General features: G+C 38.6%; 1 protein-coding gene across 5 annotated transcripts in view; it reads left to right on the top strand.

The window, feature by feature from the left end:
• pcsk6 (proprotein convertase subtilisin/kexin type 6) overlaps positions 1–19079 on the top strand; it is an 88865-nt gene that overhangs the window by 14743 nt on the left and 55043 nt on the right. For all 5 annotated transcript variants that reach the window (XR_013203613.1, XM_077228000.1, XM_077228002.1 and 2 more), the window contains 6 exons: positions 1841–1929; positions 10210–10382; positions 10638–10850; positions 15543–15643; positions 17864–17967; positions 18428–18545. Coding sequence is in view for 4 of the 5 variants with exons in the window: in XM_077228000.1 (XP_077084115.1) it covers positions 1841–1929; positions 10210–10382; positions 10638–10850; positions 15543–15643; positions 17864–17967; positions 18428–18545 (798 nt within the window). In the remaining variant the exon portion in view is untranslated. The remainder of the gene's footprint in view (positions 1–1840; positions 1930–10209; positions 10383–10637; positions 10851–15542; positions 15644–17863; positions 17968–18427; positions 18546–19079) is intronic.

The raw sequence follows: 19079 nt of genomic DNA, 5'->3' as shown, positions 1-19079 counted from the left end.
ACACGAAAGGATTTATATCAACTAACTTAATAAAAGAGAATGTATGACTATGAGAAATGATCGACCCAAATGGTTGCTGAGGTGATTTGGGTAGATCTGGCTAGATTTTGGACCAGATCTAATACAGCAATATTTCTTTTTCTCAAATATTCTCAAATTTTCTATAGATCTTGCTTTCTTAAAAGCTGTGATAAAGCCGTAATGCTGGACTTGTATGATTTTGCGTGTCAACACAATAAAGAGGCTTTTTTTGTGGGGAAGCACTGAAACCAATCCAATCCTGTGGGATTGAGTGTGGTGGGGATTTAATTGAAAATGTCTCTGTCTTTGATAAGCACCTGATTTAATGCTTGTTCTCTGCTCATGCCACATGTTTACGAATTAACTGCCAAGAGCTCAGGCTAAACTTCAAAGACCTGTTTTGTTAATACTCATCAGGATATTTGAAATGGAAAACAATACAACGTTCAATTCATTTTTGAAGTGTGGAACGGCCTCCCGGAGCAGAAACTTAATTGAGTGAAGAAAGAAGAATAAAACTATTAAAAGAGACTTTGGTAAAGAGGTGCACTGAGCGAACGACAGCGAGTGAACAGTGCACAAGATAAAAATGCAATTAATGCATTGCTAATGCAGCCTGTTGCGATACGCTGTGACAGTGGTGGAAAGAGTATTGACTTGGATATCAGTTTCAAAATGTACTGCCGTCGGAGTCCAAAACAAAGTGTTTTTTTTTTTTTTTGTTAACAAAATGAAATCAAAAGTCCACCCTATTTACTTTCTTTATATGTATGTTCCTGGTCAGCATATTGCAATGATTTCTGAAGGATCATGTGACAGTGAAAACTGGAGTAATGGTGCTGAAAAAACCAGCTTTGCCATCGCAGGAATAAATTAAATATATTAAAAAGAAAACGTCTGGTTTTGTTGCTGTTAGGGGAAGACATTTCTACAAAATAAATGTACTGTTTAAATAAAAATATTAATTTTCTTTTTTTACAGTATTGACTTTTCCCAATAAATTTTTGCCTAATAAAAAGCTCAGTATGATGCACAAAAGCATTCAACTAGACAAAACTCACATTCTCGTGTAGTATAGAATGCAGTCAGTGCCAACAAAAAAGTAGAAAAAACATTTGTACATAGAAAATGTTTCCATAGTGAAAAACATTTGACCAGTGTCGCTCACATTTTTTTGGTGGCATTTGGACAATTTACTGACGCAATAACTAGGTTTTGAAGAATGATTAAATGTTTTGGGTGAGTTACTACATTTTGCAGACATGCAATAGAGTTCTGATTTTCCAGCAAACAGTTGTGACAACTGAACTTACAGTTTAGAGAATGTTAAGACTGTTTTGAAAAATGTGTCAAAGTGATTAAGAAATCTTACCGACCCCAAACATTTGAATGATACAATGTAAAAAAAAATCCATCGTTTTACAGAATAAAACTGGCAGCTGAAATTACAAAATGTAAGGCTAAATCTATTGCAGTTTTTTACAGGTTTTAACTGTCGCATTTTTACAGTTTTGTTAGTTACAATTACAATATTTTTTTACAGTGTACAGTAGCTTAGGCTGTAGACAATGAGGCAAATCACTAGGGCTTAAATCAGAGCCAATGTCTTAGTGTGAAATTCTCATTCCAGCTTTTTATAAAAAATGTTTTCCCTCTTTACAGTTTTAATTAGCAGTGTGGAGAGGACAGAAAACAGTGAGGAGATAATGGGGAAGCAAGACTGACACCGTTACAGTTCTGATCAAACTCAGACACAAACACACAATAATATATTTAAATTTTTTATTGATTTTTTTATTGCATTTCTTTTTCTTTCCAGGCATGGGACGCGATGTGCAGGTGAAGTTGCTGCTGTAGCCAACAACTCGCATTGCATTGTAGGTATAGCCTACAATGCCCGCATAGGAGGTATGCATCTCTCGAAAAACAATCTGTTTACTTCCCTGCTCTCCTTATTTTCGAATAAATGCCAGATGCTATTTTAGTTACAGACCCGCCGCAGCCGACACTCAACACACACATGAATTGGCAAAACTGACCAGTTGCCGCAAGTGGCTAAACCCTGATCAAGCAACAGGTTTTAGATGCAGTCAGAGCAGATAAGACAGGATTATTCCGCATGTGTGCACAGGATTAAATCGGCAAGACGCCCGCGCTCCTGTTCGCCTCTGTTCAGGGAGTTCATTAATTTAGTGGACAGCGAACCGCTTGACATTCATGCGCTCGTAAGCAATTAATCCTATGAAAAGGGCTATCAGTTTTAATCAAAAAGTGGATTTCATGATATGCCATCAGCCATCTGGGGCAGTCTGGTTTTGGGCTGCAGCTGCGCTGAAAGACGCAAATATTTCCTTATTGTACTCGCAGGTGGCAATGCCAACAAACACATACTTTTTTGGACTTGGCAGGGTTCGGGCCTGTGTTGTTCCAGTTGCGCTGTGTGCCAAATGCATAAAGTTTAGCGATGCAACTGTGAGTACAGGATAGGGCTGCATATACAATCTCTTTAGGAGTCAAGCGAGGGTGTCAAGCTCCTATTGTATTCATTCATTTTCATTAGTTTTACTCGTTGGCATTGGAGTCTATGGCAGCAATTCTACGCCAGGGTTTCTGAAAATCTGTAAAACCAAAGATCCATTTCATAATCCACACTGTTTGTGGAACCCACTTCAGAAATATTTAAAGTGCCCCTATTATGCGTTTTCAGATATTACCTTTCATGTAGTGTGTAATATAGCTGTTTGTGAATTTAAGAGATCTACAAAGTTTCCCAGTTCAAAGTTTTTAAACTGATTCTGAACTGCCTTAAACTAGTTATCAGTAATTCCAGTCTTACTTAATGTAGCTTTAACACATTTGCATAATGCCAGGCTATGGTCTTCATTGGGTGCCTGCCCTCAAACACTGTAGTTGAAACTGAGCCCTGGAAGAGTTTGGTTTGTGTTGTCAAAAGTTGAGAAGAAGCTGATTTCTGCGCTGTGAAATCCACAATGCATGCACTTCCAAAGGATGAGAACTCTGGTCGACCACTTGTGTCGGAAACAATATGCCGTTTTTTACCGTATCAATAAGAGCCAATCACATCAGACTGGGCCATCTGACCAATCAGAGTAGAGTAGGCTCTCGGAAAGGAGGGTTTTAGAGAGAACGAATCCTTTTTTCGAACCGTTTCAGACACTACGAGAAAAGAGCTAATGCTTCAATGTTTATTATGAGAAATTTGTTTTTGTTGTGTTTTTTGACCTTTGATGCATGGAAACCTATTTTAGGGGACCTCCAAAACAAAAGGAGGAACCTTTAAATGGGGCTCTTTAAATAGGGGCTCTTTAATTCTACAACGGATAAGATATTCTGGGTGTTTGTTTAGCTGGTGATAAAATCCTATTCATTTTTCTAACAAATAACTAATTTTAGATCTGTATTGTTGTTCTATAAGCTTTAATTTGGACTGTTGAAGGACGATTTGTCCTCAATTCATTAGATGCCAGTTAAAGTCAATAATTCAGTCTTTCAACAATTTTATGTTTCGCTGAAATGCATAAAATAATTTTTATCCAATTAATTGAATAATAATAAATTACCAAAATATTAAACAATTACCAAAATAATAGTAAGCTGCAAGCCTAGTGTATATTTTGTACTTGAATGGAATAGTGTTTGGTGACTGGAATGCCAATTTTGCCTAATTTGTCCTTTGCCATGTAAAAATATTGAAGCCCCATGTCCTCAATAAATGACATGATTTGAGGAATTGTTCTTGTTTGTAGCACAGACGTTGCAGGACAGGTTCTGCATGATAATGCACCACTAATAACCACAAAGTGGACAGATGATTGACTTGTTTGGAACAAGTCAATCATCTGTCCACTTTGTGGTTATTAGTGGTGTATTAATTGTTCCTCATCCAAATGTTGGCTGCACATATTGTAATATATCTCAATTGTTAAGTCCTGTATGCAAAATATTACTCTTAACAATAGTGAAGTGATGTTTGAAAAAAGTTGGCCATTATTCCAAGACAGATAAAGACAGATTAGCGCAATGTAATATGTGCTTTGGGTCTTTTGGCTCAGCAGTTTACTTTTTTTTTCTTGCTTAATCACTGAAACACTGCCAAAGCTAATACGTGTCCGATTCAAGCCAATGACTTCATTGCCTTCTAATGACGTTTCTAATCTATTCGGCCTCGCCTTGGCTGCTATGTACAACTTCATTTCCTTTAACCATAATTAGAAATGTAGAAATTATTTGTTTTTCTGCTCTGCGGTTCCGAAAGTGTTTTTCTCTGTGCTGTTTTAGAAGTCAAGGAATCAATTTTAGGTGTAATGCAGCTTGTTAGAAGTGAGAGGAATGATACAGAAGTGTTGAACCCCATGTTTTTCCCTGTAGAGGTGTTTCAAGGAAGGAACAGCATGTTGCGCATATGGTGTTAGCACATGCACACACATTCTCACACTATACAATCAGGCTCTTTTCTAGTCTCACACACACACATACACTCACACACACACACACACACATACACACACACACACACACACACACACACACACACACACACACACACACACACACACACACACACACACACACACACACACACACACACACACACACACACACACACACTTATATTATGGCAGGAACCTCTCTTATTGACTTCTTGAATTAAGCTGATTAATTCTGCCTCTGCCTGCTCATTTTAGTTGTCCATCAAAGATCTTGGCTGGTAGCTGAAAGGTTGAAGGTTTGAACCCCAACTTTTACCATTGTGCACTTGATCAAATCACTTAAAAAGAGGTTACTAGTTGATTGAGCCTGTAATAAGTTTACTGCAAGATGCTTAATACACAATTTTCAGCTAAATTACTTGCTTAGATAATATAATTTTTGTAAATTTATATTACTTTCCAAATAAAGAGCAAGAAAAGGAAATTAAGCTGTTGTACAGTATCAGAATGAGGAGAAAGACTGCAGATTATCGAGGCGTTTGGAAACATCTCATTGCATCAGAGTACAATAGATTTTAATTGCAAATTTTGCACATTTGTGTACATCATTGACCATATGGCATATGATTATTTGCCTCTGTGAGTTTGTGTGTAAGTTTTCCATTTGCACGTTCGTCATATTGTTATTTTTGTAGGAAATTTAACAGTACAGTTTTAAAATAACACATTATATTTATGTATTTTTTCCAAAATCTAGTGGCTTAAATATTTAGTAAATGTTTTCAGCATCTTGTCTCAACTGTTAATTTTTTGTATGTAATTAAAAAAAAATCTATCTTCTAGATGCAGAGTTAAAACTGTTAAACATGGTTCCTCTTCATTCGGTCAGTCGACGGGTCGTCGAGAGCGACAAATAGGAATCTCGCTAGAGAGGCCAATCTACTGAGTGAAACTAAACAAGTCAATGCACTTTGGCGTGCAATCATTTGCATCCTCAGTGTGCGGTCTGAGACATTTGCTCTGAGCTGCTTGAAAAGGCCGCTACAGGGCAGGGACGTGCTGGTCCGTACGGACAACACTGCGACTGTTGTGTACATCAACCGTCAAGGTGGTCTATGCTCCCGTCGCATGTCGCAACTCGCCCGCCATCTCCTACTCCGGAGTCAGAAGTATCTGAGGTCGCTTCGAGCCATGTATGTCCCCAGCGTCCTCAACCTTGTAGCCGACGAGCTATCACGAACTGTGCTCCCGGGAGAATGACGACTCCAACCCCAGGCGGTTCAGCTGATGTGGAGAGAGTTTGGGGAGGCTCAGGTAGACCTGTTTGCCTGCTCAGACCTCCCACTGCCAGCTGTTTTACTCCCTGACCGAGGAAACACTCGGCACGGACGCACTGCCACACAGCTGGCCCCAGGGCCTCCACAAATATGCAGTTCCCCCAGTGAGCCTACTTGCGCAGACACTGTGCAAAGTCAGGGAGAACGAGGAGCAGGTCCTTCTGGTGGCTCCCTATTGGCCCACCCGGACTTGGTTCCCAGAACTCATGCTCCTTGTGACAGTCCCTCCCTGGCCTATTCCTCTGAGGAAGGAACTTCTGACTCAAAGATGGGACTCCATGTCTGGTTCCTGGACGGGATGCGGAGGTTCTAGGTGACTTACCCCCAGAGGTACTTAACACAAACACTTCAGCATGGGCGCCGTCCACGAGACGTGTGTATGCCCTGAAGTGGAACCTGTTCAACAAGTGTTGTTCTTCTCGCCGAGAAGCCCCCCAAAGATGTTCGATAGGGTGTGTGCTTTCCTTCTTGCAGCAAGGGTTGGAGCGAAGGCTGTCTCCCTCCACCCTCAAAGTTCATGCTGTAGCTATTCAGTCCCTCCAGAAAAACGCGATTATGCGATCGCATGATTTAGTGCATAATCAGCCAAAGTCTGCATATTCATGCGGGGGCCGCATTTTTTCAAATATACCGCACTTTCACCAAATAAATTGCTGATTTCCGTGCAAATATGCGGGGCTTGCATGATTTCATAATCCCCGCATTTTCGTTGCAAAAAAGACACATATCTTAGCAGAAAGTTGAAAGATGTTGCGTTTACTTAACACAAGAGCAGCCATTCCCCCTGTTGCAATGGGAACGTTATGAAGTGACGTAATTAAGCGACGTGAACATCATCTAAAAGCTGCAAACCACGCGACGAAGCCATGATGAAGCCCGCAAATCATCAGTCTCATTTGCCAACAAAAATAAGCGCAATGTTTTGTAAGTTTGTGTTTAACACCATGTGTTTATTAAGGTCTGAAATAAAAAAAGATGAGAACTTAAATATTCCCAGCACTTTCTGTGATGTAGTATGCTTATTAGGGATGGCCCGATGCCGATAGTGGCATCGGGGATCGGGTCGATACTGTCCTCATATACTCGTACTCATAAAAATTCGCCGATACCACGTACATTTTGCGAAACGAAACTGGCCGCCGCGAGTGCTTTTCGAGGTGAACTGAGGCATAGGGACGTGCACTCCCAACGCAATAGAGTGCGGCAAGGCACTAGATTTGATGGCCGAGTGCGAGCGCGGGTGCGGGCGGTAATGCACTCACTATTTGTGCGGGTTGCGGGAGAATAAAACGATTTGTGGGACTCCCGCAAACTAGAAATAACTATGAATACAACATATTAAAACTAATAGATTTTTATTCATCTGTTGCAGAAAAGCAAGAAGAACAACTAAAACAAAATGGAAACGATTTACAGGCCAGAGTTTCTATTCATAACATGTTTGCAGCGTTGAGCGATGTAGCCAATCACAGACATGTGTGTTGATTTCTTGATCGCAATGGCCAATCAGAAGCATTTAAGATAGACTCCCCTCACCGCTCAACTTTTTTATTCAGTCCTGAATTCTGTATGCTGGCAAATCCTCTAATTATAACAAACAAAGTGTGGATATTATGAAAGATTTATTGTGCAGTCAGCTTCATTGATAATAACAGATGTGTGAGATCGCGATGAACTGACAGCTTTTTAGGAATTAGGCTATTAAGGGAGCGCACTTTGCGCGCATTCAGTCATGTCAGACCATGCACGCAGTAACTGCTTGCTTTTATGTTAAATTAACAGTGGTTTGTGTGTTAATACATTTATTATTTGAATCATTATTATTTATTTTTAGACTTGTTAAAACAAGCAGAGAAGAAAATAAAAACAGTCTTCTAACCTGTGTTCTAAAATAGTCTTCTGTCTTCTTTTCTGGGAGCCTATAGTTACTTTTGCGGTAGAAATATCGGTATCCGTACTCGGTATCGGCAAGTACACAAATGTGAATACTCGTATCGATTTGAAAAAAATGGTATCGGGCCATCCCTAATGCTTATCATAGGAAGTAATAAGAAATGACCCTTACATTAAGGTAGTAGCCTAGTGAGAACAGGGTGTTGGGGAATCACTTTTTTTTTTCATTAAACAGTTTTTGCAAGTTCCAGCAGTTTTTGCAAGTTCCCGCAGTTTTTGCAAGTTCCCACAATTTCATCGCATAAAATTGCATAAATATCCTGCATATTCCATGCAATTTAAAAAAAAAAAGGATTGCCGCATAATAAAGGATTTTTGCCCGCAACAATCACAAAAACACTCTGCATTTTTCTGGAAGGACTGGCTATTTCAACATATCATGACCACATAGATGGCAAAACAGTTGGAAAGGATGTCCTGGTAGTCAGGTTTCTTAGGGGGGGCGAGACGATTTAATCCTCTTTGACCCCCCTCCATACCCTCTTGGGACCTTTCCCCTGGTGCTTCGAGCACTTCAGGATGCTCCCTTTGAGCCTTTGCAATCAGTAGACTTAAAGCTTCTTTCCATGAAGACTATGCTGCTGGTTGCACTGGCCTCTGTCAAGAGGGTAGGGTACCTGCAGGCATTTTCGGTCGACGAATCGTGCCTAGAGTTTGGGCCGGGTGACAACCACGTAGTACTAAGACCCCGGCATGGCTATGTGCCTAAGGTTCCTACCATCCCTTCAGGGACCAAATAGTGAACCTGCAAGCGCTGCCCTTGAAGGAGGCAGACCCAGCCCTGATTTTGCTCTGTCCCATTCACGCTCTGTGTTTGTATATGTGGACAGAACTCAAAGTCTCAGGAGCTCAGACCAGCTCTTTGTTTGTTACAGAGGCCAACAGAAGGGAAAGGCTGTCTCCAAGCAGAGGATGGCTAGTGAATAGTGGATGCCATCGCCTTGGCTTACCAAGCAGAAGGCGTGCCCTGCCCGCTCAGGTTGCATGCTCACTCCATGAGAGAGACGTTGCATCCTCCTGTGGACTCTGGCACGTGGCTCCTCGCTAACAGATATCTGTAGAGCTGTGGGCTGGGCGACACTTAACACGTTCGCTAGATATTATAGCTTACGTGTAGAGCCGGTCTCCTCCCGTGTTCTCACCCTAAATGGGTAGAAGCACCGAGAGGTCCGGATCTGTCGGCTTACTGCACTCTACTGTGCACCCCTATTACTCCAGAGGGAAGAACCTGTCAAGTCCTCCAACACCCTCGGCCCGGACAAGGCGGTGCCAGGCCTTTATCTGCTGAATCCTTGAGAACCGGGTATAGGCTGGGTCCCATATGTGTGACACTACGGGGATCCCATATGTGTATATTCTCCACGGCTGCTCCTATCGGAATCTTGTGTCTTTCCCTTGGGCTAAGTCACCTATTATACATATATAGTACAACCTTCGGGCTAGTCCATATGTATTTTCCACATAACTCCTTGAAGAAAGTGGCTTCCGCAGCGTTCTCCTTCCTAAACAGAAAGGACATGCTTTCCCAGTGTTTCCATTGTCTCACTGTTATAAGTTATCACCCTCTCCTATCGTCCTTCCAGGCAACAAGGGGTAGAGGCTTGCACAGGGCGCTGGATGGGGTGCAGCTGCTGTGGCACTTTGGTAGGGATTCCTATTCGTCGGTCTCGTCTCGTCCTGCGCCACATCTGCTGCCGCCCCCAAAAAAACTGAAGTGCAATCGCACCTGCTGCTCGTAATATACCCAGTGCTGCGAGGCTACGCAGCTGATGCAAATGATTGCACGCCGATGTGCATTGGCTTGTTTAGTTTCAGTCGATGTTGATTGGCCTCTCTAGTGAGATTCCTATTCGTCGGTCTCGACAAGGCGCCTCCATTCCCTCCTTCAGGGAACGAGGTTTAACATATGTAACCGAGACGTTTTCTTAAAACTTAAGCTTAAAATCTTATATACTTCAGTTAGTTGCCAATGCAACTTTTCTGATTTTCATTTAAGTTGCAGTACTAAGTTTAAACTCTTTATTTCTTCATGCAGACTGTGTGCTTTCATTACTCTGTTAGGTCTCTCTTTTTGGTTTGATTTAGTTTTTTGTTTCCAGGTGATTCTGTCTTTTGTTCTGCATTGTTTTTCCTCTTTGTAATATTGTTCTGAAACTCATAGGTAAAGTAAAAAAATAAAAGTTACACTATGTTTGAAGTCATTGATGCCAAACACAATTGGGTCTCGCATTTAGACCACAACATTGCATGGTTTACACTGCACAATTCAAATGGGCTAATTGTAGGACACTTTTATAATGCATTTCAGAGCTTGGCAGGATAAATTAACATCCATTTTTGTTGCACTTAAAGTTTCACAGAGAAAAGAAAATAATACAGGTTTGGAAAGACATTGGGGTGGTTATACAATGACTGAATGTGTTCGTTTTTGGAACTTTTTTTATAAGGTGTTCGAATGCTTGATGGAGACGTGACTGATGTGGTGGAGGCCAAGTCTCTGGGAATAAGGCCAGACTACATCGACATTTACAGTGCCAGCTGGGGCCCCGACGATGACGGGAAGACCGTGGATGGACCGGGGCCTCTGGCCAAACAAGCTTTTGAACTGGGAATTAAAAAGGTTGTTGTCTCAGACTCGCACACACAAACAAGAAGGATTTCTCAATGAGTAACTGTCATTGTCAGGGTTGCTAAATTAAGACTAAATCAAAACCAGAACATTTAAAGGGAAGTAATATTTGTAAAGTTTGTAGAAATAAATAGTTGTTAATCTTGTCAATGTTGTTGACAACATTGCAGTGTAGTTTTTGAAAAAGAATAAATAAATAAAAAGTCGATTGTATACCCTTGTTCATATGTTTTCATGTCTCTGCAGGGCCGTAAGGGTCTCGGGTCCATCTTTGTTTGGGCATCTGGTAACGGAGGCCGGCAGGGCGATCACTGCTCTTGCGACGGCTACACCAACAGCATCTACACCATCTCTGTCAGCAGCAGTACGGAAAACGGCAATAAGCCCTGGTATCTGGAGGTCTGCTCCTCCACCCTCGCCACCACATACAGCAGCGGAGAGTTCTACGACCGCAAAATAGTTAAGTAACTCGTCCATGTTCCCACGAATGTGAGTGTCACTCACACAGACATCTGTTTGACCACAGAAAGTTCATTCCTGAAGTCCACCAAAAATGTCAATCAATATTTTATCCATTGATTAAAAACATCTTCAAAATTTTAGTTCTTCAATAAGGTTGACCTTTCTCTGACTCTTGTACCGTTCATAAGTTTTGTGGTCGGTTAGATTTCTCAGTGTTTTTATGTTTATCAAGGCTGCATTTATTTAATCGAAAATACAGTAGAAACACTGATACTGTTAAATATTATGACAATTTAAAAGAACTGTTTTCTATGTTAATAGATTTTCAAATGAATTTTTATTCCTGTGATGCAAAGCTGAATATTCAGCATCATTACTCCAGTCTTCAGTGTCACATGATCCTTCAGAAATCATTTGAATATGCTGATTTTCTGCTCAAGAAACATTTCTTATTATTATCAATGTTGAAAACAATTTTTTGTATTCTTTGACAAATATAAAGTTCAAATGAACAGCATTTATTTGCAATATCATTTTTTAGTAACAGTGCAAAAGTCTTAATTGTCATTTTTAATGCATCCTTGCTGAATAAAAGGATTACATTTATTGACTTAACTATTCTTAATTATTGACTTGCCCATCAAAATTCAAGAGACGGTTAAAAATCTAAAATGTTAATATTTTTCAAATTGTTGAATGCATCTCATGGTTATTACTGAAACATTGCAACTCCTAATTTAGGACATTTGTTTACTTTTGTACAATAATCACTTTTGGTTCTCTATTGTGATACTTGTTTCCTGAAGCAAAACAGGTTGCTCTGTTTCAAAAGAGCAAAGGAAATCTTGTGTTCCATTGTATGACCCCTTTAATCATGTATCTTGTAGCGTGTACTCCATTTGTCTTCTCCATCTGTCATCTACTCAACCTTTTGTCCTTGTCTTACTTTTGGCCTCGTAAGTATGTTCTCTATTTTATTAGGTCATTTGCTCTCTTGATGCCACATATTATATCCTACAATTCATCTCAATTATTTCTGCAACACATTCTCCTTTCATTCCTCCTCATCACCTTCTAACCCTTAGTATTAAACATCTGACCAGTTGTGCAATGAACATTAATAATATGGACGTGCTGTTCCATTTCTAAGCAATCAGATGGGGTTTTTTTTGTCTTGTGGATGATAAAATGGGTGAGAAATCCCAACATTGAAGGACAGATCTATCATCTTTTGAATGGACCAGTATAGAAATGCAGGTTTATATGGTGTTTAATGGTGATCTGCCAAAACTCAGACATCTTCTATAGATCAGCTGTCCTAGATTCTGTTGCTTATTCTGCTGATACAGCTGAGCTCTTGTTGTTTGGCTCTTTCCACAAATATCTATTGATTAAATGAGACGCTTGGAAAAAAGACTGGGGCTATATGTTTGGTCTGGCTCCCATGCGCATGGAAAACGGCAGGGAGATATCAAGAGGATGAAGAAAACTAGCGTTTTTTTTCTCTATTTCTCTTTCTCTTCCAGCAGTACAGATTATGACATTATCCTTAAGAATGTCTACTATGGGGTTTGCTTTTCTTTTGGTATTAGGTTTGTAGTTGTGGGCTTAAGAGGTCATTTACACATGCATGACAGATTTTTTAATCTTTTCTCGAACAATAATTTTGTTTACACCGTGTCTACACCGGAAAAAAACTCTTGTTGTTTTTTTAGTGGTGTTGATAAAGCAAGCATCACTATTATTATTACTCCTACGTGAAGTTTACTTAAGTAAACCTTCAGCGCAGAATTCACAATCCGGTTCACAATCCCATAGCTCAGGGGACTTTAAATCCCCGGCCATAGTAGCCGAGCCAAGCTCCCGGGTCAAGGCCATGGAAGCCAATCCTCCCTTGCTCCCTGAACTGCCACCAGCTCCCTGGCCTCTTGTATTACCGGTACCGTCCTGAAGACTACCTAGCCTGCCCTTATTTTAAATGCGAGTTTGCGCCTTCCGGGAGGGGGGAGTAATGTCAGGGTTATGTTCTATTTGGTCTTTGTTTTCATTGAATTCAGGCCCCGTTTACACGAAGGGGAAAACACAGATATTTCCCTGCGGTTTAGCCTTTTATTTACACGAAAACCCCGTTTTTATCACAGAAAACGATTATTTCTAAAAACTCCGGCCAAAGTGGAAATTTCGGAAAACGCCGGTTATGTGTTGCCGTGTCAACTGGGAGAAATGGGGTTTTAGGTTCTCTCTTGTTCGATTCTGAGGATTCTGATTGGCTTGCATGGCTTTATCCTTCTCCCTGCACTGCCGGGCATTCGGCAACTATTTCAACTTAATAAAACCGTTTAGAAATCATTTGGATTGTTTAATAACCTGTTCCAGTGAAAATGGTGACTTTCCCCGCTTCCCCCAGCGTTCCTAGGCGGAAAACCAACCTTGCAACATGGGGACTAACGTCCCGGTAAGTTGGAAATAGGAAGTCTCGTGAGAAGCGAGAACGAGCGAGAAACACAAACTGCTTTACGGCAATTCGACATAAACACACACGCCGCCCTCAATGTGTATGATGTATTACCCACCTCGGTAGACATACTCCACACGATAAAGTTGACCGGTTCTGATAATAACAAATGCACATAAGCAGCGGTAGAAAGGGGGAGGCGGTGCCGCAAGTGAGTTTTTTTTACGACATTGTTGTGAAATATACGCCTCACAGCTGTAGGGGGAGCTCGATGAGAAAACAAATGCGACAACAAAAGTGAAAATCAGCGAAGGAATAGCTAGAGTTGCCGAATGCCCTTTAAGTCCTCAGTTTCAGTTTGTTCCTTGTCCTGTATTGTTTGTCGTGAGTGTCTGACGTCTATGTTGAAGTTGTTTTGCTATTCAGTTTCTCCAAGTTATCTCTGCTTTTTTAAATCTACAATTAAAGACTATTTTAAATATCTCCATTGTCGTGCGCTTTTACATCCACCCAATGAGGAGGATTTTTTAAGGTATGAAACTTGCAGGATGTTTTATAGGGACTAAGATCGCTTATATGTCAAAAGATCAAGGCAAATTTGATTTCTCTTGTCATGACGACTTTAAATTCACTTTTCAAAATTTAAAGACATAGTCTTGCCTTGACTATTTACTTTGCATCAAAAATCTTATTTATTTCTATCATTAAATGTTTTTAACCTCCTATGCAATAATTGGTATATTGTCCAAATGATGGTTCCTCTGGGAAAATCAAATCAAAGTTGGCATTATTTCTTGGCGCATGTTACTGGTCTTATTCTGAATGATTGTGAGCGAAACTTTTTTTTATCAAAATGTCTTTTATGTACTGTAATAAAGCCAAATGCATTCACTTCTGCCTCTATTCCAGTCACAACGCTCACTTTTTACAACCCAATAAGCGCATTCAGTTAAGCCTCTTTTCCAGTATGAAATGCTCACTTTTTACAATCCAATCAACATCCAATGGACAAAATCAAGTCTCAAAAAATGTCTAGATTTTTCCCCCTTTATCATCCAACCCTAATCACCTATAAAAATGATTCAATCACAGTGTAGTTTTTCCCTGTTAACAATTCCCTTTTTAATTACTTTTTAAAGATTTTTTAAGGATAGTGAATCATTTAATATTTTTTTTAATAAACTTTAATTAGTAAAATTGCTCATTCTTTTTTTAATTTGCAATCTTAAAAACATCTTAAATTTCATTACCTTAAACATGCAAATTGTTGACGAGAAGTGGGTCAAAACATTTCTTTGTCTTCAGAAAAATGTAAAAGTCTATTACTTTCATGTTTGTTTCCTGACTGCTGTTTTTAAACATGACCATAAGCCACTCAACACATGCACATATTGGACGAGAGCATTTGTCTTCTATCTCAGCATCTTCCTCGGGACAATGTCAGTGGCACTGACCCCATGTTTGTTCTTTCGGGAAACGCCAGTGTAATCAAGCTTATGTTTGATTGAAGACACATTCGAGCGCTCGCTCACTCTGCCTGTGGGCAACTAGACCAACTACTAGAGCTGACCCGCTGTTTCCCAGAAAACCACAGCGACGGAATATTTACAGAGCACTTTGCAGAAAACCACTTGTCCCATCACTGTCATGAAAGAGAATTCTTTCAGAGAATAGCTGAATGTTTTAAGTAGGACCTGATGCCTGCATCATTTCCCTCTAGTCAACTCAAGTCACCCTTTTTTCTATAGCACATAATACAATACAGATTGTTTCAAAGCAGCCTCACATTAATAAACAGGGAAATAACAGAATCAATGATACAAACATCATCAAATATGAGACAAATTGAAATTCTGCTATGAAGCAGCTCTAAAAATACAACTGAGTCATTATTTTGCTTAAGTAAGTTGAAAGTTCAGTGTTGATTCAGTTCAGTTCTATACGTGTCGATGTTGCAAAATTAGTCAATTATGATAATTCAGTTATAAAGCTGAAGACAACAGTGTCATCATCGAGCTCAATTCAGTTAAAATGTTGTTCTCATCACTCGTCAGGGCAGTCAGATCAAAACTCTTAGTGAATATTAAGTGTCTTTTAACAGAAAAAGTGGCTGCACACAAATCTATAAGAAAAAATTTGCACATTCCTCTGTTTCTCTGTTTTCGCTTCAGACTCATGCAAATCCACTACACTGAAGTTGTTAACTCTCTGTATTCATGTGTTTCTGGTACCAGGTGACCACAGACCTGCGGCAGAGGTGTACCGATGGCCACACCGGCACCTCAGTATCTGCACCGATGGTGGCGGGTGTCGTTGCTCTCGCTCTGGAGGCAAAGTGAGGTTTCCATACAGTTGCAGAAAGCTGCACTGCTTCTTTAAATTTCAATGTTTTAACTAACTTTCATTTATTAAAAATGACGATTCTGTCATCACTTATTACATTTTCACTGCTGGCTCGTTTGGAGCATTTGTTTCAGAACCTGGAACAGTTTTCCTCTTAGTTTGGTTAGTTTAGGCATATATGAACATTGCAATTGCACTCGGAACCGCACCAAAACAATCAGTCCTAATTAAATAAGAACTCTGGAGCTGTTCGGTTGTGGCGAGAAAGCAGTCTGAACCAAAGAACCATGTAGTATCATAATTCATAATGCTTTACATAAAGTTAGTAGTATTACGTAAATTATGCTTTACATAAAGTTAGTAGTATTAGTTATCGCAGTTAAAAACTAATATATATACATATATATACAAAAATATACATGTAATTTTTTTTGCATTTATCCAAAATTTATTTTAATGCTGTAAATACATTTTGTAATATATTTTGACATTTCAATGAAATATATATTCAATTTTAAAAATGTACTTCATTAAGTCATGCTGTATGTTATTTTTACCTAAAACTAAAAAAAGTTATTTAAAATAAAGCTAGAATAAAATTAAGTAAAAATTGTTGATAAAAAATTAAACTCAAATGAAAATTAGAAATGTTGCATTAGCAAATAACTGAAATAATATAAATGTGCGTTGAAATATTAAAATGACCAAAACTGAAGTAAATGTAAAGTAAAGCTACAGTAAATGAAAAAAAAGGCAAAAGCACATACAATTACTAAACCTTAAAATAAAATAAAAATAAAAATATAAAAGCTAATTAAAAATATTAATAAAAACTATAATAGTATCTAAATAATGCTAAAACAACACTGGCTGTTTACAGCATATATTTAAAATATTTCTTAGCCAGAAATTATGACAGAATTGTCATTTTTAGGTAAACTACCTAAGCACTTTTCATAATTACTCGTCAGTTCTTCTGCCATTCAGTCAGTCTGTATGAATATCATATTCATGAACTTTTAAACTAAAGAGTCCTGCTTACATGCTTCAAATTAAGTTTGTAGACAAATATATTACTATTAATATTATTACATCCTAGCAACTGCCTAACAACAGCCTAGAAACCACCCAGAAACCCCTGCCAACTACCTAGCAACCACGCAGTGGTTTTATTAAAATAAAGAACTTTGAAGTTTTATTGCTCTTTTGAAATTCACTCTTCTTTATAGATTTTTTTTTAACTGTTAGAGTGAAGTAAAACAAAATGTTCGGAATATTTTTTGATCTTACTGTCTTGAACTTACCAGGGCCGTCTGCGTGTTGAGAAGTTTTATGAAGTCCAGAAGTCTGTCCCAACTAATCAAAAAAAATGACACCCAAAAAATTGCAGTATTTTTATTTTTATTATCTGCATGTGATGGCGTGTTATACATACACAAGGCGGATTTTGTCTGGTGCAGAAAACCAATACTGACAATCAAAAGGCGATAATCAAAGGCCTTGATCTTGGCAACATTTTCGTCTTCTAGCAGGAGCAGAGACTCATATAAAGACTCATGTATTGATCATTTTCCAGTGTCTGTCTAAATAGGTTAAAAGTTTGGATGTCATATTTGACTACTTTATTATTTGAAGCTCATATAAACAGTGTCACTCGATCTGCATATTTTCACATACATAACATTAATCGACTTCATCCTGCTCTCTCAGTGATGAGTATTCATGGAACTTGCATCCTCAGGATGTGAGAAATAGTGAAACTCCTTTTATGTTTAAGTCTTGTCTTAAGACTTATTTTTTTTAGGCAGGCTTTTATTTGTTTGTATCCAGTCTGTCCAGGCTGTAATGGGGATTATTGTTATTTAATGTTGATTGTTTTATTATGTTTGTAAGGTGTCCTTGAGTGTCATGCAAAGTGCCTATAAATAAAATTTATAATAATAATAATAATGTACAGACAGCAGAAGAGGATTGAGGTGACGTATAGCATTGAGAGCTGCTTGGATAAAGTTACCTACTGGGATGCATTTGTTACAATAAATTGAAAGAGTGTCCAAAAACCCCTACAAACAGAACCTCACAGATGGAAAGCAAAACTAAATTTTCAAATAAAATGAAATAGCTGTTGTTCTACAGAGGACATTTTCAATAAAGCAATACAACTCAAAAGGATTAAAAAGTTCTCCCTTTTCTTTAACAATTTATTTTTCAGTCCTCTGATAACATGGAGAGATGTCCAGCATCTCCTTGTAAAGACATCAAGACAGGCTCACCTGAAAGCTAGTGACTGGAAAACCAATGCTGCCGGACACAAAGGTAAAAGCCTCAGAAATGTCTATTCTGTATTTTTACTATTTCAAATGTAAATGTGTGGTGTGTAGTATAGTTTATTTTATTTGCCACAATCGAGTAATAAAGTGGACTCATGATCAGTTTGATTTTAGATGGTACTGACACAAGCATGAGACATGCTCTACTGTATGTCCAAATGCATAGTCATTTTATGGAACTCTTAGTACTTTTTTTGGTGTGGAATAGAACATCAAACAATGTAAAAAAAAAAAAAATCATTTTCTTTCTCTCTCTATATATTGTGTATGTATGTATATATATTGTGTAAGCATAAATCACACTAAATTTTGTTAAATTTTATTAGATCAAGAGAAAACTGTGTGCCAGTAGTAAGAAAATTTAACTTAATTCAAGATATATTCCCCTGTATTACCTGGTTAATAATGTGTATGTGTGTTGTTGTATTTGTGTGTTTGGCTACTAGTCAGTCATCTGTACGGCTTTGGTTTGGTGGATGCTGAGGCCATGGTGGTGGAAGCCAAGAAGTGGAGAAATGTTCCTCCTCAGCACACCTGCACCAAGACCTCAGACCGCAGAACCCGGTGAGGAGAGATTCACTTTTTCTTTCACACTGGCAAATAGAACTCAGGTGGGTGGCATTACTGGCATAACTAAAATCTTCAATTACAGTATGAGCAATTTTATGTCATACTAATGATATGGCAGTATGTAGTTTTAACATTTTTTTTGAAAGAAATGACTTTAAAGACAATAAATGCTGCTCTTTTGAACTTTCTTTTCATCAAAAATACTGAAAAAGATGTTTCACCGTTTCCACAAAAAAATGAAGTATCACAACATTGATAATAATAAGTAATATTTCTTTAGCAGCAAATCATCATATTAGAATGATTTCTGAATGATCATTTGACACTGAAGACTGGAGGAATGATGCTGAAAATTCAGCTTGGCATCACAGGAATAAATTACATTTTAAAATGTATTAACACTGAAATCACTTTTAATTTGTAATAATATTTTGTAATACTGTTTTTACTGTATTTTTGATCAAATAAATACAGCCTTGGTCAGCATAAGAGACTTCCTGACCCCAGACTAAATGCTCATTCTGGTAA

Source organism: Siphateles boraxobius, unplaced genomic scaffold (assembly GCF_051911475.1).
Source record: "Siphateles boraxobius isolate OS27281-9 unplaced genomic scaffold, OSU_SipBor_1 130, whole genome shotgun sequence".
In the NCBI taxonomy this organism is placed as follows: Eukaryota; Metazoa; Chordata; class Actinopteri; order Cypriniformes; family Leuciscidae; genus Siphateles; species Siphateles boraxobius.
This window is presented reverse-complemented; position numbering and strand designations above follow the sequence as displayed.